At 31.0% G+C, this 24,424-nt stretch overlaps 1 protein-coding gene across 1 annotated transcript; it reads left to right on the top strand.

The window, feature by feature from the left end:
• Positions 1-5,444: 5,444 nt before the first annotated feature.
• Positions 5,445-24,126, top strand: LOC134700461 (obscurin-like). The gene is made up of 7 exons (XM_063561857.1): positions 5,445-5,499; positions 5,778-6,032; positions 9,417-9,674; positions 12,854-13,111; positions 14,030-14,290; positions 16,563-16,817; positions 23,858-24,126. The coding sequence occupies exons 1-7, from the start codon at positions 5,445-5,447 to the stop codon at positions 24,124-24,126; spliced, it is 1,611 nt and encodes a 536-aa protein (XP_063417927.1).
• The last annotated feature ends 298 nt before the right edge of the window (positions 24,127-24,424 follow it).

The following is a 24,424-nucleotide window of genomic DNA, read 5'->3' as shown; positions in this document are numbered from 1 at the left end:
AGCTAGACCTAAAATTCAATTATTTTCAGAAGGCCTATGGTATAGACTTACAACATGACAAATTAAATAAAATTTGGAGGTGGGGTCAAAAATGTTTCTTATAGCCCCTTGTCCTTTCTCTCGTTTAAATCTAAAACATTGTTACATATACGAGCTAATCGTACGAGTTGAGATATATAAACACAGTAAGATGGTGACAAGGGAAAAAATGTATAATTAACGATAGGAATTGAAAAATCATCTCTTTTGTTATACATCTTAGTATAAAGCTTTCCGATACTGACAAAGAAATCAAGATAGAAGAAAGGACAGTGGTAATTTTAGTATTAGCTTTATTTCAAATAGGTTCAACAGGATATATTCTTTTAGTACTGTTATGATATTGTAATTATTATGTTTATTTATGTTGGCCTAATTTGTGTTGTATGGCCTGATAGTTGTTTACCAAATAATCTTATAACTGTGCAGTTTAGGAATCACTGGAACATTCACAGAATGATTGGAACTTTCTAGAATGATCCTTATAAAAGATGCGTAATTTAAACTTCTACGTTATTCCAGAAACTTCCGTTGTAACTTTCCAGGATTTTCCACAATGTTCCATTATAGAGTGTTCTAGAATTTTCCATGACAACACTATATATACAGACACTAAAGTTAAACTCTCATAATTAAACTTGGACATAGACTTTGATAGACATTAGTATTCACAGCATTTGGATTGACACTTTTATTCTACAAACAACATCATACTGGATTGTGACATTAGTAGTGAACGTAATATTCAAATTGGATTCCGAAAGATTTCTGGATACAGATAAAGATAACAGATTGGACTCATATTTTGACAGTTAAGTTAACAGTAATATTTGTGTAATACCTTTTGTAAACTTTTGTATATTAAATATTGTTAAATTTTATTATTGATTTGTGTCTTTTGTTGGCTACAATTTAAAGGCGATTTCTGGCCGTAACAAGTACACATACTGAAGTCGTCATTATAGAGAGGCAAAATATCAGCCAAATGTCTCAAGTATTATTAGATTTGTGTATCAGATGTTGATTCGATGGGTATATAGTATACCTATATCATATATGCATGTGCACTCTATCTGTCTGTATGTTGTGTTGTACACATGCATCTGCTGTTGATACAAATATATAACATAGATATAGGAAGATGTGGTGTGAGTGCCAATGAGACAACTCTCCATCCAAATAACAATTTAAAAAGTAAACCATTATAGGTTAAAGTACGGCCTTCAACACGGAGCCTTGACTCACACCGAACAACAAGCTATAAAGGGCCCCAAAATTACTAGTGTAAAAACATTAGGTATAAGAAGATGTTTTGATTCTAAATAGAAGTGGTTTGTATATATTTTAAGGGCTCACATGCTTTGTTATTATGTAAATAAGCAATTATCCTTCAAATAAAGATACTTTACTGTACTTCACTTAGAGAATAATCGGCCTCGGCTGATTCCAGAAGAGTAAATATAGAAGAAAGTAAATATATAATATTACTTATCCTAAACAAAGCCAACAGTAATACCAATACAAGAGATTCAGTTGCATATCCTTAAAAGGTGCTGACGTATATCTGTATATTCTTTATCCGTTGCGTGTCCTCGAATCTCCATGCTGTTCCTCTTTTCCTGCTGCAGTAGTTTTGATTACTATAATTGTCTTCTGTACTATGTAAGAGTTGCCATACGTGTTGTTAAATTAGTGTTGATCGTGCTTGGATAGACTTGCGTAATTCTATATAGTTGCACCAAAGACAAAATTTAGAACTACTGAATTGGCACTGATTACTGTAATGAGTGTATGACGACATCTAGATTTTAAATAAAGTCATTGGGTTTGCTGCTTTTATAATTGTCTAAGTGCAATCGATTACTCAAATTTTAGTATGTAATCGATTACAATCGATTACTTTATCAAAAGTAATTACATTACTTTTCGATTACTGTCAATTACATGCTCAACATTTCACCAAACAAATAACATGAATAAACACAATTATATTGCTGAACATTTGTATAGTGGAAATTAAGAACTTTACCAAATGCATCATTTAAAGCATTGTTTCTAAATTATAAGTTAATAGCTTTTTTTTTTTAGTTCAAATCTCTTAATGTAGATTAGAAATATTTGAAAAATCTTTAACTTTCAACATAAATGAAAGATGTCATCGCATTGCAACAATCACATATTCATAACTAATTGTTTTTAAAAAAAGTTGCTTTCTTACAGACTTCAGTTAGTATTTTGTTTTTACTCTTTAAAAAAAATCATATTTTAGCATAGTTAATCATAATGTTTAAGGAAATATAAAAAAAAGTAGAATAATTAATTAGTTCAGCTAATTTTTAAGATCATAATTTATATTTTTGATGACATGCATAATTTAAACCTTTTGTTTGGATAACCACCCTACAATTTATAACCTGGGGCTAAATACTGTAAATTTCCTGCTTAATTAGACTTAAGATAATTGAAATAAAACAAGCTATGTTTGTTATTGATTAGTAGACTTTGATCATCTTATTAGGAAAGGCAAGAATGTTGTTAAGATTTGTTGACTTCTCCAACCAAATTATTTACAAAATATATTTATAGTGTCAAAGGGATACATGTATCTATTTCTAAAAAGAATTGCAATGCATTGCCATTGGTTCATTAATGTTAAAAGGATTTTTTATTCTTTTTTAATTCAATTTATATACATGTATATCATAACATTTAAGAAATCAACTGATTATCTATTCTAAGTTCTAATTTCAACTCTGATTGAAATGTTTTCAGGAAATATAATACAAATACACTTACTACTTTTTTTAAATGTAGTACAGAACTTAACGAAAGACAGACACATTTCTTATTTAAGATCTATTTTATTATTTCAAATCTATTTTATTATTTTAATATTAAAGCTCTTTAATTATTGACAAGCACATACATCCATTTGTTTTAAAAAGCTAGATATAAAGTAAATTTAGGTAGGAGATCTGGTTGCTCATAATGCAGCTTGAGACAATAGATAAAAATAAGGCAGTTGCTTAACTCTCAAGTATTGTTGATGCATTATAATTTATCTGTACTTCAAAGTGATAACATACATATTTTCCTCTGAAATTAGTTGTTTTTCATCAAATTATTTTACTAAAGTAATCGAAATGGAATCGAAAAGTAATCGATGATTACATCCAATTTTTTGCTGTAATCGATTAAATTACGATTACATGTAATTGAAAATGTCTTCGATTACAGATCACTGGCGACTACTTGAAAAAATGTAATTATTACAATCGATTACGATTACAGATTACGATTACCCCATTCCTGATAGCTGCAAGGTTAAATCATCTTTTTTTCCCTTTCCCTTCTTTCTTTAGGGCGATTAAACCCGGGACGAACACGTCATCAGAGCGAACTGATTCGATACCGTTAAAATTGGCGGTCTTAAAAAGGGTCGGACTTGTAATAATTGCCATTTTCTGTTAACATTGTTGACAACACAGTTGCTCATTATTCAAAGCTGTAGATTTAAACATTACATTGATTGTCTACTAAATTGCCTTCTTTCTCCGTATGTTGTTACTGCTTACATTATGCGGTGCATTGTGGGATCGAGCACTCGTCTCCTGTGATGTAACATCTAACAAGCTAAAATGGCCGCCGTTTACATCATCGACACACGAAGATTTTAAAAGTATCATACTAAAGCCAATAAGCAATTCTCCTTGCGTTAATAGTGAAATTAAAGTTTTACAGTCATAGATTTGAACAAAATCTAGTTTAATTCCAGTTTTCAAAATCCTGGATTAATTAAAAAAAAAGGTTCCGTTTACGACGTTATCGATGGCCGTCACCTGAAAATGAGATAATCAATATTCAATCAAATAAATCATATCAAATCACTTTTTTACAGAAATTTAGATCCAATTCAAATAATTGTTATCATAGGAAAGTAATTAAATTTCGAATATGGTTCGAAAACAGTTAATAATAGCGAATTAACATATTTATGATACACGTGTAGGTAAGTTTGTCAATCTGATTATGAGGTCATCAAAGCACATACCCCCTCTAGACGTAAATAGTAGCGAATCTAAAAAACGATTGACTGAGGTTTCTTAACTCTAAGATAGAAGATACATTGTATTGTGTATAAACAATAAATATAATATAATATAATTGTAAATCAACTTTCCTTTGAACGTTGTTTTCAATTGAGATGGCCAGGTGTTACCTTTCCGCGTCAGTTTTGATCTAGCATCGTTTTGCAATACCTTATCCATAAGTCATGAAGATGGTATTGTAATAGATGAGCTGTTTCAACTATTGTAAAATATCTTACATATAAATGACAGAAACAGTCACAGAAATAATAATGTTTATAAGTACGTCGCAACCCGTGACACATCTACAACAGATGTATCCATCGGATCACCAGCAGTGATGGTAAAACACGCTGTGTACATTTTTAGCTCACCTGGCCCACAGGGCCAAGTGAGCTTTTCTCATCACTTGGCGTCCGTCGTCCGCCGTCTGTAAACTTTTAGAAAAATCTTCTCCTCTGAACCTTCTAGGCCAAATTTAACCAAACTTAGCCAAAATCATCATTGGGGTATCTAATTTTAAAATTGTGTCCAGTGACCCGGCAAACTAACCAAGATGGCCGCCATGGCTAAAAATAGAACATTGGGGTAAAATGCAGTTTTTAGCTTGTTACTCAGAAACCAAAGCATTTAAAGCAAGGAAAAAGTGTTTATAAGGTCAAGATCTATCTGCCCTGAAATTTTCAGATGAATCAGACAACCCGTTTTTAGGTTGCTGCCCTTGAATTGATAATTTTAAGGAAATTTTGCTGTTTTGGGTTATTATCTTGAATATTATTATAGATATAGATAAACTGTAATCAGCAAAAATGTTCAGCAAAATAAGATATACAAATACATGTAAGTCAGCATGACTAAAATGGTCAATTGACCCTCTATGGAGTTAAAGCCCTTTTAAGTCAATTTTTAACAAATTTTAGTAAAATTTGTAAATTTTCACTTACATTTCCACTGAAGTTATTGGGCCAAGTTCATTATAGATAGAGATAATTGTAAGCAGCAAGAATGTTTAGAAAAGTACGATCTACAAACACATCTCCATCACCAAAACACAATTTTGTCATAAATCTATCAGTCTCTTTTGTTTAATATTCACCAAGACCAAGGTGAGCGACACAGGCTCTTTGGAGCCTCTAGTTTATATACAACTCGTCTAAACATCAGCACAACAATGCTAGATCTGTACATATGCTTTTGCAAATGTTTTGTTATTCCCTTGCCGGGATTCGAACTGATGCTACTGTGTGACACCAATTCGCATGCACAGTATCCGACAGTTTAATTTAGCGTCGTAATACAGTACATGATATATAAGACATGGAGTTGTCATTGTTACAGCTCATGTATATATCGGTTTTAACTATTCCTAACTGTAGGTCATTTAAAGAATGATACGCATAAGTTATGTGCGAGTTATGTCATTAATTACATTGTTTATCAATATATATATATATATATAGATGATTATGAACAGATTTTTTACATGCCTTTGATAACTATAAAACTGGCTTAACATTTTTGCAGATATAAAATCGTTGATTTAATTTCTGTCAACGATCTATGCGTGCTTTTATTATGTTTGGATATGTATTTTGTTTTTAAGTTTAACTTAATGTAAAACGGTACATGATTCCGTTGGTACTATTTCAGCTTATTTTACTAGAACTCTCAGGAATATCAGTTGCTATGAAGGTGACACTGTAAATTTGGTATGTGAGGTAACAGAAACGGATACATCAGCACAATGGTATAAGGACGGGGCTAACATCGAAATAAATAGATATATTATCAAGCAAACGGGAAAGACACATCAATTGACAATAGCATGTGCTAGTCCTAATGATAATGGTCTTTTCAAGGTTGATATCAACAGCAGAGTAAGAGAAGCGTCATTAAAAGTAAAAGGTAATGTTTAATGTTTAATGCACTGTAGAATCATATACAAATATCCGCTAGATGATCTGAAAAATGTCTTCAAATCATACCATCACGACATTTATACAATGCACGTCGAGCTTGACACCAGTAAAGATAAAGGTTTAGTCCGGTTACCTCTCTGTGAAGTGGCACTGAAATAGTATGTTTTACGTGCTTCGTTTCAAACTAAAATTTGGACCGCATTATACACTGCTGAATCCCCTATTATGTCGCCTTGTGCATCCGGTAAATGCTTCAATACAACATGTGTAGTTTAAAAGGCACATGTCAGCAGAATTCTTGCAGTATCTTGTGTTTTCATATAAAGGGAAATATCCATTTAGAAAGTCATGTGTTTGTTCACACCTAAATCTTACATGACTCCTGTATAGGGTCAGAATTATGTAGAAATTTCCAATTATGTTCCATGACAGATGAACCAGAAGATACTCCTGTCTTAATTCTGTTGTGTTGATCTCTTTGGTTTTATTTGAAAATTGTAATTGTTTTCTAGATATTGAGTGGTTTTAAATTTAAATGAATGAGTTTTTACAAAATATGCCTTCATGATAGAAGGATTCAGGTAAAACAAACATTTGCCATTTGTTGCTGAGGTTGAAAGTCAGCCAGTACGGTAACTACTGTAACTTTAACAGAATATGTGTAGATCTTGTATAATAAATAAGTTTTAAAAAAAGCCAATTTTCAAAATAACCGACTTTCTAATTCCTTGTTTTTAACATTTTCGAAAAATGTCTGTACGTAAATTAAATCTATATTGTTGCATATATCTTAAATTTTTGAAAATATGGCAGAAAAAAAAACAGAATTTGATCTTTGACCTTTGAGCAAAACTGTTTCTTTTTGACGACATCAGTATTTCAAAAGTACTCTTTTTTTAATCCACCGATAAATAATATAGCCATATATTATATTTGACGATTAAATCTAACAGAAAGTGTGTCTGGTCACCGTTCAAATGCGTTGATACTATGATCAGACCGTCTCATAGTTAAAATTTACTCAAACTCACCAATAGAGCGGAATGAATTTCATATTGGCTGAATTTTTATTGACAGTTGATTTTTTTATATTGAAATGAAGACACATGCAATGAACACCTACAATGTATGTGACATTTCATATTTTCAAATTGAATCACGGATAGGGAACGGTATGGACAGGGAAATACGGACTGCCAAATAAGGAAATGGCATATAAAAAAATACTAAAAACAATCAAAATGTTCATATAGACCCAATTAGAAGGCTATATTGTTCTTCCATTATCTAAAAATCAATTTCATTGTGAAAAAAACCCTTTAGTATTTGAAAAATTCACCATGGCCGTAATGCAAAACATAACGTTTAACTGTGTATTGCTACCTTAAGAATACTAATTTTTTTTCAATTCCACTTTCAATGGATGACTGTGTTCTGCTAGCTTAAACGAGTAAATTAGCCTGCAAGTTGTGAACATTTAATGCAAAAAACAGTGATTTGGTGAAACATGCCATGTCAAAGTATAAAATTCCTCTTTTATGGTCAATTTTATAAAGCTATACCTTCTGTGCTTGTCTTTTCTTATTTCAAAACTTAAATAAACCTGAATAGCAGACCGATTTTACAAGTTAAAGATAATCTAAAGCTCTAGAATGTCAATTTTGTTGTGTATTCGCATACCAATACCTTGGTTAAAATTTAGCAAGTACTTATAATTTATCTTATAGTTATACTTATAACAGCGGGAACAAATTTTGACTTAAATCTTGCTACCTTGTGAATTTATACTTACTAAAATGATAAATTTGATTTAGTCGCAAAAAAGATATATCCCTTTTAATGTTTCTACCTAACGTGCATTCTTTATTTTCATATGGGTAGCCAATAACGTATCCACTTATGATTAAACCAAGTCTTTGTGTCAAAATGTCTATATTGGTTGCTAAGGAAAATAAACAACAAAACGTACATATATTGTCGTACTAAAAGATGATTCTCCCTCAGAATTGGATCAATAATCTAATTAGCAATAAATTTGTGGTATGATTTGTCCAACAATAATCAATTCTGTATTTTGTCAAAAGCTATAAGGTAGCAATACACAGTAAAGGAAAAATCTTTAAATTGACACTAATAACTTTTTCTTCCTTTCTAATATAAATAAGGCTAACTATTTGTCTTATGTATCTGTATATTTCTAGAAAGAAAATTTTCCATAGATATCATTTTTAATAGTTAAAAAAGTAAAATATATAAACTTTTTGGTATAACCATGGCAACAATCTGCATTTTTTTTCAAACATATTGCAAAAAGTGTCTGTGTGTGAGGAGGGAGGTGTAATATGTCACAAATGTCACAAAAATTTGGTCCGAAGGAAAATTTCAAACAATTAGTGTAATGCTTTTCCTGCAATCCTAACTATCAAGATGTCCAAAATAATCATATGCATTTTTGGTTGTTGTTCCATAAAATTGAATAGAAAATATCGAGCGATAAATCTTTGATGAAAAACACTACAATAATTTCTAGATCTAGGGCTGATATTCGTAATTAGCATTTTTATGTCAATAATGTCTATGATATATCGAATAGTTTTCTAGTTACAATATTGTTTCATTCTTCAAAGAAGATAGAACACATTAAAAAATATAAAAATGTTGTATACATTTAAAACAATTTAAATTGTTGTGTCTATATCTTTTTTATTTGTAAATAATCAATTTTCTTTAGTCTAGAATTTTAGATTATTTAAGGATCTTTTGTCTGATTGTTAAGATATACTTTTCATTGTAAAATATTCGAATTAGCTCTCGCCGCGATAAAGCCTTTTTGTGCTAATGCGGCGTAAGGCAAACAATCAACTCATCAATCAAATCAGTTTAATCGTGCATTTCTCTTTGTTTGCGTTTAATTGTGCTGTACTTCTGTCCCGTAGTATTGTCGAGACCAAAACTTGCACCTTTTCCTTCGTTTTTAGTTGTTTATTTGGATTTGATTAATGAATTTCGAACAGCGATATACTACTGTTGCCGTTATGTATGGTTAAGAGTTGAGTATAATTCAGTTATAGGAGTCTTTTTTCTAGACTTATTACGGCAATGAAAAGGTTGACAAATCGATTATTACTAGTTAATTACAGGTCGATAAAAACATGTAATATCGAGTATAATCCCGATAAATCTAGAGCGGTCAAATTAAAATGTATACAGCCGAGTAGAAAAAGTGTCCATTTCAGACTTTTACTTGATTATAGTGATAATAAACATATATATACATTAACAGCTTTCCTTTAACATGGGATTAAAATAAAACACGTTTAAATATCTTAAAATCGTGAAATACTAAATATATATATTTGTTTTTTTTCAGCATGTTTCATAAAAGACATTAAACGCATTTCTTGCATAGAAGGCGAGCATGTCAATTTTTCTTGTGACGTTCATCAAGAAAATGCAGTTTTACGATGGTTCAAGGGAAATAAGGAAATCAAGTCTTCTGACAAATATGTTGTACAATCTCATAACAGGAGACACAAGCTCGAAATAAAAAATGTCAATATCGGTGATAGTGGCGAAATTACTGTTAAAGTTAAAAACTGCACAAGGACAAGTACACTGGAAGTTCGTAGTAAGTATTTGTCAAGCATGAAGCAAACTTAAATATTGTAAGAAATAAGTATCATCCAGATAATATGAGGCAGGCATTACATTGTACCTGTGAAATGGAACAAAGTCTGTATGATTTTTTTTTAATTCAAACAGGGAAAAAAAAGGATCGGAAATACCGTAACGTTTCCGATTTTGATTCTGTTGTTATGGACTTTAGTTGTGACGTCATTTTCAAAGTAAACAAAGAAACACTGTCATCAGGTAACGTTTTTTCATAATAAACAATTATTCAAAATCATCGAAATTGGTATTGAATTCCTACCTATAGTCGCCGTCAGCTGAAATTCGTAAGGGTTATCGGTAAAATAATCTAAAATATCAACCACGTTCACTCGTGATATAGTTTTTCACTATCCATTCATAAATTGCAAAATGAAAAACCACTACTGACCTACCTTTTAAGTGATTGCACTGTGATAATCCTGACCTTCACATTTTCCAAGACGATTTTAAATGGTGGAATCCGCCACTGTCTTTACCAGAAGTGATTTCGCGGAGTTCAATTTCATTAAATTTGCATAAAGGGCGGGAAACTTTATCCAATCAATGAAAAGAACATAACAGGAAACTCCAAAAGTGACACGGGTCATATGTTAACAAATGATCCTCATAGAAACAAATATTGCGGAATTACAATGGAAAACCTCCTGGAAAATGTGAAGGTCATGATTATAACGGTGCGATCACTTAAAAGGTAGGTCAGTAGTGGTTTTTCTTTTGACAATTTATGAATGGAATGTGAAAAACTATATCTCGAGTGAACGCTGTCGTTAAAAATACTCCATTAGAATATAAAAAAACACATTGTGGCTTCCGTCTCAAGCGTTGGATTTTAGAGTACATGAAGATTGTGTAACAGGAAAGAATTAACCCGAACATGATAATATTTAGTAAATTCACAGTTTTGTTTAATAAAAAAAGGTGAAGCAGTTTCAGTAATTCTAGCATCGAACAAATGTTCAGCTAATTTAGGTATATCCTTTTATTTATTTTTTTAGAACATTTGAAATTAGTTTAAAAATGTCCCCAAAATCAAGGTTTTTGATAAATTAGAGTATGACTAAAAGCATTAAATGAAACCTTGATGAATATATATATTGATAGATATATGGTTGTTATCTAATGGTATAAGTATTTCATTCACCAAAAAGATTTTTTTGTTTGGTAATGTCTTACATGCATACAGGGGGAAAATTTCAAACCTGATTTTTCTGTGTCTTAAACAATATATTTATAATACAAGATATTTTCAGAAAATTTTATCAATTCATTTTGTGAAGAAAGTACTAAAAGATCTATATAATTTAGAGAAGTGTAAAGCAGTAAGAAACAATAAACTTGAGAGTTTTAATAAAATTGTGGATTCAATTTACTCATTTTTTTATTGTAATTAAAGTCCTATTAAATTCATATGTGAAAAACATGATAGAATGTTAATTTTTGAACTATCAAAAAAATTACATCAAAAATATTCATCACAATATTATATTTTTTTTTTCTTATTTTAAATTTTGATTAATTTAACTTATTTTTTCCTCAAATTTTCCATTCTTAAAAAAAACTATAGAAACTTGAATATCTGTATGTTTGTTAAAATGATTATTCTAATATTGTGAATACATGTATTTGTGGTCCTTATTTTTTAAATTTTATTAAGTTATGTTTATGCCCCACCTACGATAGTAGAGGGGCATTATGTTTTCTGGTCTGTGCGTCCATTCATGCGTCGTACCGTCCGTCCGTCTGTCCGGTCGTCCGTCTGTCCCGTTAAAGTTAAAGTTTTTGTTCAAGGTAGTTTTTGATGAAGTTGAAGTCCAATCGACTTCAAACTTGGTACACATGTTCCCTATGATATGATCTTTCTAATTTTAATGCATAATTAGATATTTTACCCCAATTTCACGGTCCACTAAACATAGAAATTGATAGTGCGAGTGGGGAATTCGTGTACTGAGGACACATTCTTGTTTATTGCAAATTAAAAAATGTGGTATTATATTGTAATTAAAGCTGATATATTATTTTGTAAAATGAACTAACAAATACTAACACTTAATATTTGCATGATATATTGCTAACATTAATGAGGCCGGGATAAGGTACCGGTATTCGATGTTTTCATTACTAACAAATGTACAGATTTCAATAAAAATTAAAATTAAAAAAAAGAAACCTTGATGGAGTGATAATTCTTCTGAGACGCTTTGAGACTAACATTCCAGTTTTGTATATTGTTTTAAAAACTAAAAATTAAATAAAAAGAAAAGAACTATTTCTCATTTTTTTGTACTAACTATCTCCATAGTTATATGTGTCAGATTCTCGTAACCTTTTTATAAATGAAGTTTTTTGTACATATTTTTGAAACAAATGAGTACTTCACAAAAAGCAGAGTAAATAGTTTTGTCTCAGTCCGGGACGTTTTTTTCATACAGTGATTAAAACAACCATTAAGCGTATCATGCTAATAATAAATAAATATTTTAATTTCTAGAGTTTTTTTATTTCTTTAAATTCTTTCTTTTAAAATGTATAGTGTTTGAGAATATAGTTTGATGGGACACGTTGGGTCGTCTCAAAAGCACATATTATGATAACTTTAGGACACTGATTTATCAAAGAACGTTTTGTTAACCTTGAAATAAAGTCAAAATTCAATTGCTGGCTTTTGTTATTCGCACAAACAGCTTCCTTTAAGCTAAGCTCAACTGCAAATCGTCATAAAAGTCAATAAATTGCTACACGAGATAATAAAATAAAAGCGTTGCATGTTTCTTTCATTTTTTTTATAGCAAAATGTTGAGACATCTACATTTGGTACAAATATATATGCCAATGTGTTACGTCAAGGTTGTAACGAATTCTTGATCTCAGGTTTACAATTAAAGGTGACTTTTAGATTTCTGGATGCACAAGTATTGTATTACATAAGTAAAAATGCCTGTTAACCAAAATTGTCTCGATAATGAATAGTTATTTCTATCGTATTTCATCAAAAAAGCATTCTGAGAATGATTTATTTACCTACATTCTTAGGTTTGTATATTTTAAACATATTAAACACAATATATACTATCATTAATTGTTGAGTAATAGGATTTGCTGTTTTCCAATTAAAAAGTCATCAACTTTTTTTAGAATGCTTTAATCAACACTTACAAAGTCAACAAGTAATTGAAGGATACAGCGTTCAATTTGAATGCGAGCTAAGTTGTCCGGATGATGTTGGAGTATGGTACAAAGACGATTTGAAAATTGAAAGTTCTAATAAATCTATAATAACAAAGTCAGGAAAACAGAATCGGCTGGTTGTAAAAAACACATCTTTAGATGACAAAGGGGAGTATTCTTTCAAAGTTCAAAACATATCGACAAAAGCAACACTTATTGTTGAAGGTATGTATATAATGAGTAAGTTAAAGCTACTCTCATAAAATTGTCAGTACCCCAAGAAAGCGTTTCGTTCGAAATGCCGTATAATTTATTGTCAACTTGTTCTCGTTCTGAATATGCATGAAATATTTACCACTGGACGTTCAGCAAACAACAATCAATCAATATAATTAGTTATCAAAAGTACCAGGATTATAATTTTATACGCCAGACGCGCGTTTCATCTTCATAAGACTCATCAGTGACGCTCAGATCAAAATAGTTAAAAAGCCAAATAAATACAAAGTTGAAGAGCATTGAGGATCCAAAATTCCAAAAAGTTGTGCCAAATGGCTAAGGTAATCTACTCCTGGGGTAAGAAAATCCTTAGTTTTTCGAAAAATTCAAAGTTTTGTAAACAGAAAATTTATAAAAGTGACCATATAATTGATATTCATGTCAACACCGAAGTGCTGACTACTGGGCTGGTGATACCCTCGGGGACGAAACGTCCACCAGCAGTAGCATCGACCCAGTGGTGTAAATAGTTATCAAAAGTACCAGGATTATAATTTTATACGCCAGACGCGCGTTTCGTCTACATAAGACTCATCAGTGACGCTCAGATCAAAATAGTTAAAAATATAAACGACGAATTATGTTAATTTCATTAAATTTTTATTCCACTGTTTGTTATTATCGAAAAAAAGTATTGACACCTTATATATCAATGCCAATAACTCTTAAAACCCCAAAAAGCATACATCTCAAGCACGGGGAAACTTTCACACAGCACAAGAGACACACCAATTACAGACGATAAACAATTATATAATAGTTAATTATTTTTTTTGTTCAAACATCAAAAGAGGCAACCACAGTCAATGAAATATATCTAAAATTGTATCAGTATCGAAAAAATTATAAACACATCTTTTTAAGATTACTTTGAGATAAATCCCTTAAACACTACTTGTAAAGAAGGAGACACTGTTCATCTAACGTGTGAAGCTATCGAAAACAGCCTTCCAGCACAATGGCGTAAAGATGGTTTAGATATCGATACCAATGGTGGTAAATTTTCCAAACATCAAACCCAAAACGCATCCCAGCTGATTATACGATCAGTTAATCAGATGGATAGTGGATGCTACTCAGTAGATATCAGTGGTAGAATAAGGAACGCCTATGTTACCGTAACAGGTAAGAAAGATACCTAATAATACCTATATTAAACCAGATTTTTTCTCAAGTTCGCAAGTAACAGTTTTAAATGGAGTTTGGACAGTTACTGGGATTCTTCAAGCACTCCTAAGTTATTTTTTATCGTACTCGAGATATTTTGTTTGATTTTATTTTCATTTACGCCTAATTATCGTAGTTTCAATGTAAATACTCCCTTTCAAACGTGTATATTTTCATCGAATGTAATTGTCAACCAAATACTTTTCTAAAAATTGATTTATTGAAACAAAAGTATGAAAAGCTAAATAACATTAAGCTCTTCGAAGTTTGATCACAAAAGGCTTTATAAGAACAACAAACATGTTAGGGTTTAAATTTGCACGAGAAAGGTGCCATTTCAGTTTTTATACACTTGCATAATCAAAATAAACTCTTAATTCAAAAAATGTTCAGCATCTAAAATATGTCATCAGGGATTTGCAGTCTACTAACGGCATTACCTAGAATGTCTTGAAATCATGATTTCATTATTTTTGCACAGATACTGACATTTAAATTCCGACAAGAACTGTCCACTTCATTAAACTGTGTAAATATATTAACACCAAAAATAAGTTTACAAATGTGTATAGAGTATAGAATTGCATATAAACCGTTTCTTCTTTTATTTAACATGTTTAGAACTTTTTCGCAACGTTTGACGATTTTTTCGAGCATCTCCTCTGTAACACAAAACAAAGGAACTAACAGAATTCTATTATTTCTGAATTGTATGTCTAATCTCTAGTTATAACCGAACCGATCAGAATAATTCGTCCATTGTTGTGTTAAAATACTTAATCTTGCAGTTACTCCTTAATTATTAATCTACATGTAGATACTAATTTTAGGGAACTCATATTTGATTTTCTTGAATCAGAATAATAATATACGAGATCAACATGATCAACAGCAAAGGCCGTGGTCATGTTCTTTGTTTTAATATTTAAATAATTATGCTTCTTCTCAGAATTAAATAGTGGTATTGACAAGCATTTCGTTTATTAAGAAATTAAATCACAAAGGTCACCTTTAACAATTTTTTTCTCTCTGTGAAATCTGATTAATGTCAAACATTTTAAACAGACATCGACCCTGCAGAAACATGCTCTCATTCGTATATTTTCTGTAAATTTTACAATGAACGAAAGGATAAAACATCAGTGTATAGGTACGTGAACGAAAATAATAAATCAGTGAATAATGTTTTAACTCTTGTCTGGTTTTGACGACGTCATAAGGAAGACATTAAATACACAGTATTTTTTATTTAATCTACTACGTGATGTCACATTTAAATCATAATTAACGCGTGCTAATGCAAAAAAGATAGTGTACTCAATATTTAAATAGAATAAAAAATATTTTGAGTAAGAACTCATACAGTTGATGTTTTTGTTTTGTTTTGCAAAACAGTAAATTATTATATTCATCATCTCTTCTTACACGTATGATTTGGTTGGTGAAACATAGGACATAAAAGATATCGAGAGAAATCTTTTTTTATCCGATGGCTATTTAGAAAAAAATATTTTTCACTAACTCGAATCATCTTTTTAAGAATTACTGTAAATAATAAGGATCCACGATCTTTTATCAATAAATCCATTTATGGTGATTGGTCATCAATTGAAAATTAATGTTGTGTTTAAAAAAAAAAAAAAAAAATTCTACCACTACATCTGCTCATTGATATGCTTGAATTTCATGATTCCAAATAAAAATTGTGCTATACTGGATTAAAATAAAGCCATGCTTTTCTTTAACTAATAGTGAAGTTACATATAACCTTGACAAAATAATCTGTGGGGTACTGGTTTGCAGACCAGATTTTCTCTTTTTTGTATCAGTACTGACTTGACTTAAAAAATTGAAAAGTATTTAATAATCATACATTTTAGAATCGGTATATAGTAAATTTCAAATGACTTGGAGTGACCTTATGTAAAAAGGACAAAGAAACTGTGCATATTTTTCACAATAGCATACATGAATATTTTTTATGACCTTATAAACACATTTGAAACCGGGGGCATCTCCTTTTAGTGCAAGTAAAAGCACAAAAAACTTTTTTTTTTAATTTTTAATTGATGGTTATCTCATATGTTTTGTCACAAGTTAGGAATGTATTTATATCGTTTTATCTGTTTTACACCAAAACGCTTATTTCATCGTTAAATGAAGGCATGTACAGTTTGTCTTGTAATTATCTTCTTTTTTTCATATTGTTGTTTTTTTAATTAAATTACAGATTACTTTATTAAACCACTAAAAGATATTGAGTGTAGAGAAGGCGAAACTGCTGAGTTTAGATGCAAATCCATAGAATCTCCTTCGACGGTAGAGTGGAGCAAAAATGGGAATTTAATAGATCACAACAGATGCATAAAGAAACAAGTTAAACATACCAATAAGCTTAGAATTCAGTATGCACAACCTGGAGATAGTGGATGCTACCGCATAAGTGTCAACGCGAGGACTAGTGAAGCCTTCCTAAAAGTCAAAGGTAAGTTACTAAAGATTGGTTCGAAAAAGAACAGAAACACACACATTCGCTGTCAATTTTGGAAAATGATGTGCGTTTTAAATCTTTAATATATTTGTTGGCGAAAACTGTTATGAAATTTGTATAGACTAGACAATATACTTCCCTTTCCATTATACAATTTTCCTCATTGTAAACTTTCTTTCATACAAAATAAAGACATTATTGAATGCTAATATGTTATAATAAAGAAGGATAAATCCTACTGTGTGCATAACAACAACTCGATTCATAAAGAAAGTTCTCTGATCCTGAAATAATCAAGAGAATTTCCTTAAGATTGACAACATATTCTTAATGTTTTGAGCATGTGTTAACAACATTCAAGCGCATTAATAAATTTTTATTTTTTGGTTTCATTTTTTTGTGAGAAGACATGACACTATTAGTGTTACTATAGTATGAACAAAATGATGTGCACCTATCGGTTTCTATTGGTGTTTTTCAATTACAACACCTCATTTTTTAAATAATTATCGGTGTCTTAAAAATAATGTTAAAGGTAGTTAAAGTAATTTTTCTTTTTTTTTCTATTTCTTGTTAATTTTAAAGGTGTTAAAGGGAACAAATGAAATAAATGGCTAAAGTGTTGTTTATTTTGTATTGAAATGAGTTTTATATACAAAGAGAAATGAGGTTAGGTGCAAAAAGGTCATACGTAAAGATTTGGGAACATTGTGTGTCTTATGCGATATGCCTGTGCAGGCAGGCTAATACAGTTTAAAAAAAAAGAATTTCGGTGTTTGCATCGCAATTTGAATTTGACGCGTGATTGGCTAGAATGTTTCGTCGACGTCAATTTTGAGCTTGTCGTGAACAGCTGATCGGGAATTTGTTATGATAGAAGTCAGTGTAATCAGTTCGTCAAAAACACGTTAATATAGAGGCGTGTTGCTTATATTTTGAGGTATGTTTATTATAAATTAGTTTAGCCTTCTGCCGAGGATCGTGGATATTCATTTCATTCACAAAATTCAAAATGAATGTAGTCTGGAGAGAAAGCTGCATGTTTACTTTAAAAAGGGGTTGTTTACACGTTTCACTGTCAACATGATGTGGAAAAGTCTGTAGAAACTTCCTTTGGTCAGAATTAATTTTTCACGTTACAGTTCATCATAAGGAAATGAAACATATGGCCGAAAAACTAAGGATTTTCTTATCCCAGGCATAGATTACCTTAGCCGTATTTGGCACAACTTTTTGGAATTTTGGATCCTCAATGCTTTTCAACTTTGTACTTGTTTGGTTTTATAAATATTTTGATTTGAGCGTCACTGATGAGTCTTATGTAGACGAAACGCGCGTCTGGCGTACTAAATTATAATCCTGATACCTTTGATAACTATCTACACCTCAAACTTTACTATAAGTACAGGCAAACTGGTACATCTAGGGAAGTTTTAATGCATGGCAGGTACTAGATATATGAATTTTATATGTAATATACGTTTCAGAAAATTTAAAATATTCCTGGATTTTGATGTCCATTTTTTCCAATCTGTAGAAGATAAAAAAAAATTAAAAAAACACCCGAGTTTCATTTGATACGGTCCACTCATTTACACAGTGTAAATAACCTATCGTTTGCAGATGTCAATCCATCTATTGTCCATTTAAATCAATACTACTCACAACATGTTTAATACGAAGGGGAGATTCTCAAACTTCTTTCCAAACTTAGTGTATTTTGGCACCTTCTGCAGGAACGAATAAAACTGGATAGCAAAATTTAGAAAAGTTTATCATTTTCTAAAACATAAAATGCATTTAAATTTTATATGTATCTAGTTCCTGCTATCCCTTGAAACTTTTGCAGGTGCATAGGTTTGTATGTACTCACAGTAAAATTTGTGGTGTAAATACGTCCATTTTAGCCAGAAGGTTATGAGAAACCTTAACAGTATTTTACTTAAGAATTGAATGCTTTTTTTGTAACTTTATTGGGTTGTAAAAGCGTTGACCGAAGTACAATTGTATGAAGCGCAGAAGCGCTTCATTTGAAATATGTGCGCACGGTCACACTTTTACAACCCGATGAAGTGACAAAAAGAAGCATTCAATACTAATAATTGCATTTTTTAGCTAGGATAATGAAAACACGAATTTTATCAATGTTTTATTTAATTCACCTGTGCACTTTATTGTAAGATCTCGTGTTATCATGAACGTTTAATTGCACATGTGTAATGCAATTGCTTACGGACGTGATGTGCAGTTAGCCAGTCAGAATATCGTTTTATAATGATACATATCTCTAATGTTATTATTTGCTTATAAACAATCTGATCTACATTGACTGATGACTTAATAACTTTATGTCGACATTTTGCCGACTGACCAGGGATGCACATATGCGAGTCAAATATAAAATAAACAATCATGAATCGTAATGAGAATAATTTGTTACAATGTCCGACAACCATGCCCGCCTGAGGCCCGCCACCTTTCCCCTAGGTCTTAATTATCTTTCCCCTTCAATTTGTCTCGTATGCTTGTCATTTAATTATAATCTATGTTTGAGGCAATTATAAAACACCTTAATCAACATTTTTTTTAAAGATAAAGATCTAAAAGTTATATTTTAACATGAATTTTTATATCGATCTGTTTACACATGCATCATTTCTTATTCCAATTTATAAGATATAATTAAAATTAAACAAAGCCAGAATTATTTAAAATTTATGAATACATGACACTCTGTACAGCATATAAATGGATATGGCTTGCCTGTATTTAATAAAATTGTGTAAGCAGGCACATGTGATGTTATGATATATGAGAAATGTTATTTACTATCATGGCCATAATTGACAAGCAACTTTTCATTTATAGTTTTAAATCTGATAGTCATTATAATATCATTTTAAATCATCTCTTTAAATGTACATAGTAAGATCAATCTTTATCGTGTTTATTTACAATCTTCAGTAATTATTGTAACCTCTTTTGCAGATTGGATTTCACCTGGCACAGCTAAGTTGTGAAACAATTTTGTAACCATATATGGGGATAGAAATAAACTCATCATATATACCAGTACTTAATTTAGTATATACGCAAGACGCGCGTTTCGTCTACAAAAGACTCAATAGTGACACTCAAATCCAAAAAAGTTTAAAAGAATGTTATAATGATAAATGCTTGAGGACATATAACAACACTATAATAGTTCTGAATGTGAACACCCAATACCATGTGACATATAACTTTTGGAATGCAGCAATTTTCAGTATGACAACAAAATGAAGGGTTATATTACTGTTAAAACTGACTCTGGAACATTGAAGACAAAGACATAAAAGAAGTACATCAGAGGAAATGACTGTGCACTTCTTTCTTGAAGGATCAACACACGGAAGGAAATGTTCATATCAATATGCATTACGTGCAGTAGTTAATAGAATTTTGGATGTATACATACAACTATGAACTGAGCGAGAGTTATAATTCGAACATCATATGTGGTACCTACATGTACTTACTGGTATATACAGAAGTATATTGTAAATCACAACATTTTTCATGAATATAGGACTTTTCTTTGCATGTTTATTTATACATATGAAATTAAAAAAAAGACAAGTAAAGGAATAAAGAATTTTCTAGTACAACATTAACATATAAAAACCAGCAGAATGATATATGTCTACATTTGTTTTGGATCATGGAAACCTACAAAAAAGTAGTGTATGCATTGTAATTAGAATTATCAGTTTAATGTGACATATGCAATGATTTTTGTTTTGATATTGAGAAAACTATTCAAAATGAATGAAAAATAATCATAATTCCATTGAAACTTTTGAATAGACATATATGTATTTAATAGGCAATACAACTCATAATGAACTTAAGGTTTTTGCATGCATATACATTTATTGAATAAACAAATAGTTTTATCTCAAGCAAGGAAAGTTCTTTTTTTATGTTTTTTCTATAACAATTTACTATTTTATACTGAAAAGACTGCATTAAATGAAGGATTTATGTTCAACAAATGAATATAACTCTAGAAATTCTTGTTTACAGCTGATATCGTTTTAAAAAGACCCAATAACACATGTTATATGACAGTTATAGATCCTAATAATTCAGTGAAATAATTAAACACGTTTTTAAATAACAACACTGAAAAAAGCTTTAAAATGGGTGAGAAGATTGATATTTTTGCATGATAGATAAGTTTGATAGATGGGTCTTTATACTGTTACGAACCCTCATTTAAACCAATACAAACTCTAACTATAATTTCCGATATTGCAAGTTACAGACGTTTCAAGCCAGCAAGCATTGGAAAAGATGAAAAAGAGAAAAGATCTTTCCACAATCTTTCTTTTGCCAAAAAGGTTCTCGATGAAGTCAACTTAGGCAATATCCCTCATCATAAATTAGTTCAATCGAAAATACCTCCTTATTTCAAAGATCAGTCTGTACCAATCATTTCTTATACCTATACCAAACCTATTGCAACTATTGCAACTAAAATTTTCAATTCCAAACAGGTTTTGCAGGGTCTTAATATTGACGACTTCAAGTCTAAACCTGATGGATTCAGTCGAGGATTATGCCAGGCAATGGGCTAAGCGCGAGAAGGAAGGCGTAGACACTCTTTCAAAATGAATTAAGGCAGTGAGGTCGTTGATACAAATCAGAATTAAGAAACTGAATGGGTCTATCAATGCCCATGCTACGTCAGTCTTTAAAGACCCAAATGTTGCAGAACACTTATCCATCTCCATGACAAATATGTTGTTGTCCACGCAGATAAAGCCCCAAACAACATCGTTTTTGTGTGTTAAACTCATGACATTAACTAATTGATAAACGTATTAGGTATTGACAATTAACTTGGAAACTCAACATATACCCTCATGACACTTACCAAAGTGGAAATCCTGGATAATCATAGGTCTGTTCCATGTTTCTTTGGAATTTCAACCAAAGATAAAAAAAAAAAAAGGATCTTCCATAACTGTATTGGATACCTAAACTACATAAATGTCCTTACAAACAGCGGTATATTGCTGGGTCTTCCAAGTGCTCCACGAAACCTCTTTCTAAATTATTAACATCTAATTTATCAGCAATCAAAGACGGGCTTCAAAGGTATTGCAAAATCTTCTACTCTAGAGGTGGCGTGAGTCAGATGTGGATACTTAAAAATTCCAACTTGATACAAGTATCTGATCATAGGGAGGGATAAATCCTTCTTTGTAATGGATTACTCTGATTCAAACAAAAAAATTCTCTGAAACTGACATTATCAAGATGCTTTATTTCTTGATTGACAACGTATTTGTTACGTTCGGAGGACGTGCTTTTCAAGGGACTATCGGTATTCCAATGCGAACAAACTGTGCCCCTCCTCTTGCCGACTTGTTTCTTTATTACCATGAGGCTTAATTCATACAGGAACTTCTTAGGAAGAAAGATTAGAATCTTTAACTCTACTTTCCGCTATATACAGTCCGTGTAACGTAATAGTTAACAATACGAACGATGCCCGAACCATGTACGGACGTTGCCATTTATACTCATAAACTCAGAAATCGATAATAAACTGACGACACCATGGCTGAAAATGAAACAAACAAACAGAAAAGCAATAGAACACATGACACAACACAGAAAACTAAGTAAAAGCAACATGAACCCAACCAAAAACTAGGGGTAATCTCAGATGCGCCGGCTGGGTAAGCAGATTCTGTAATTCTCTCCCCTCGCCGACAAGAACATGTATTTTTTCTCAAAACGGACGTAAATTTGCAACACAACGAAAATTGCAATTATGATAAATTTATTAAAATTCAAAATGAAATTTTTCAATGACAACTCTTTTTCAATACATATTCAAACTAAATAGATTATTTATAGTGCTATAGCCATTTGCAACATAAGTTCTTACTAACGATATTAAGGCGCAATTTTCTGCGCATTAACAGTGAAAATTTAAACCCTCGAGCAGGCTTTAATTGAAAGCTGAGCAGAGCCAACCTTATCCATTTAATTGACGATACCTTGAACGTCCGACAAATATAGATTTGTTTGGAATATGAATGCAGTATATGCCACTGCAACGAATAAACTATTAATCAAAATATGCAATAAGCACAAAGTATACTGACAGTTAATGTGAATAAAACATTTCGTCGTGAAACTTTCCTGAAATATAAAAACGCCTCATCTGTAGTACCTTCTTAATATTCTGAATAAATAGAGCTAATTTGTGCAGTTGTTGTGTACTAATATAACTGTCATTTGTTGTATATACTCCATCTAGAGTTATAAAATGTAATGGTATATGATACCGCCATTTTATTTAGAATATTGTCAGTTTTGGTTGATTTTGGCTGACATTTTTATTTTACAAAGCATCCTGAGATTTAAAATCACTTATTTTTAATACTATCTCTGTGTTTGTAAATATACAGCAAATATCGGCACTTCAAATGTCTTCAAGAAAACATTTTAATAATTTTGTAACAAATTGGCTACCCTTTGTATAATACATATAAAGGCAACAGTAGAATACCGCTGTTCGAAACTCATAAATCGATAGAAAAAAAACGCAAATCCGGGTTACAAACTAAAACTGAGGAAAACGCATCGAATATAAGAGAACATCGACACATCAGAAACACATTAAAATTTATTATACTTCACGTTAAAATGTCATATTTTGATTGGCTAATTCGAGGGCCTAAATTTACTTTACCATATCGCTGAGCAGGTGAAATTTTTTTTGAATGTAACCCTCTCGTCCAGACCAATCAAAAATCGATAAGTTAACGGACACTGGATTGAAGTTACATCTACTAATTAAATACCATGCTAAAGTTTTACGTTTTGGTAAAGATTTTAATATTTGACTGTCGAAATAAAAAGAAAAACATCTTGCTTAATTTTTTTGGTTTTTTTTTTAATACCAGTAACGATGTTAACGTACGTACCGTCACATCAAATACTTTGAAAATAAAATATTTTTTTATGTTAAACAGATTATTTTACAATGAGCTTCAATGATATTACTTGCAAGGAGGGTGAAACAGCTCGATTTAAATGTGTAGCAATAGAAAACGGTATGGTAGTTAAGTGGTACAAAGATAATAAAGAAATACAATCTGATAAATATATAGTAGAACAAAAAGGACAAGTGTATCAACTGACTATAAATAATGGTGATCCAATGGATACTGGATATTACTCCATAAGAGTAAATGGCAGGACTAGAACAGCATTTCTTATGATTGAAGGTAAACTTTTGTAAATAAAGGCAAATAAAAACTTTTTTTTTCAAAATAAAACGTTTCAAATAAAAAGTGTAAAATCTGAAAACTTATTACTTACTACTGGGTATCCGTTTTCCGTTAATTTTCAAGAACTTGCTCTCTTGAACCTACTAACTGAATGCGATGTAGCACTTATCTTGGCAACATTCATCATATGGGTATCTTCTTTTTGAAATATGTCAAACGATACCACCAATGCAACCTTCAGACATGGCCTTCATAGCTAAATATAGAACACAGGGTTCAATTAAGTTTCATCTATAGTGCTTTGACATG

This window comes from Mytilus trossulus, unplaced genomic scaffold, assembly GCF_036588685.1.
Source record: "Mytilus trossulus isolate FHL-02 unplaced genomic scaffold, PNRI_Mtr1.1.1.hap1 h1tg000146l___fragment_2___debris__unscaffolded, whole genome shotgun sequence".
In the NCBI taxonomy this organism is placed as follows: Eukaryota; Metazoa; Mollusca; class Bivalvia; order Mytilida; family Mytilidae; genus Mytilus; species Mytilus trossulus.
The sequence above is the reverse complement of the archived record's forward strand: the minus strand, read 5'-3'. Positions and strand labels throughout refer to the sequence as shown.

Coding starts and splice junctions, on each gene's coding strand:
- LOC134700461 (XM_063561857.1), top strand. CDS start 5,445: ATGGAGTTGTCATTGTTACAGCTCATGTATATATCGGTTTTAACTATT. Junction 6,033..9,416: donor AGCGTCATTAAAAGTAAAAG/GTAATGTTTAAT, acceptor GTTTTTTTTCAG/CATGTTTCATAAAAGACATT. Junction 9,675..12,853: donor AAGTACACTGGAAGTTCGTA/GTAAGTATTTGT, acceptor AACTTTTTTTAG/AATGCTTTAATCAACACTTA.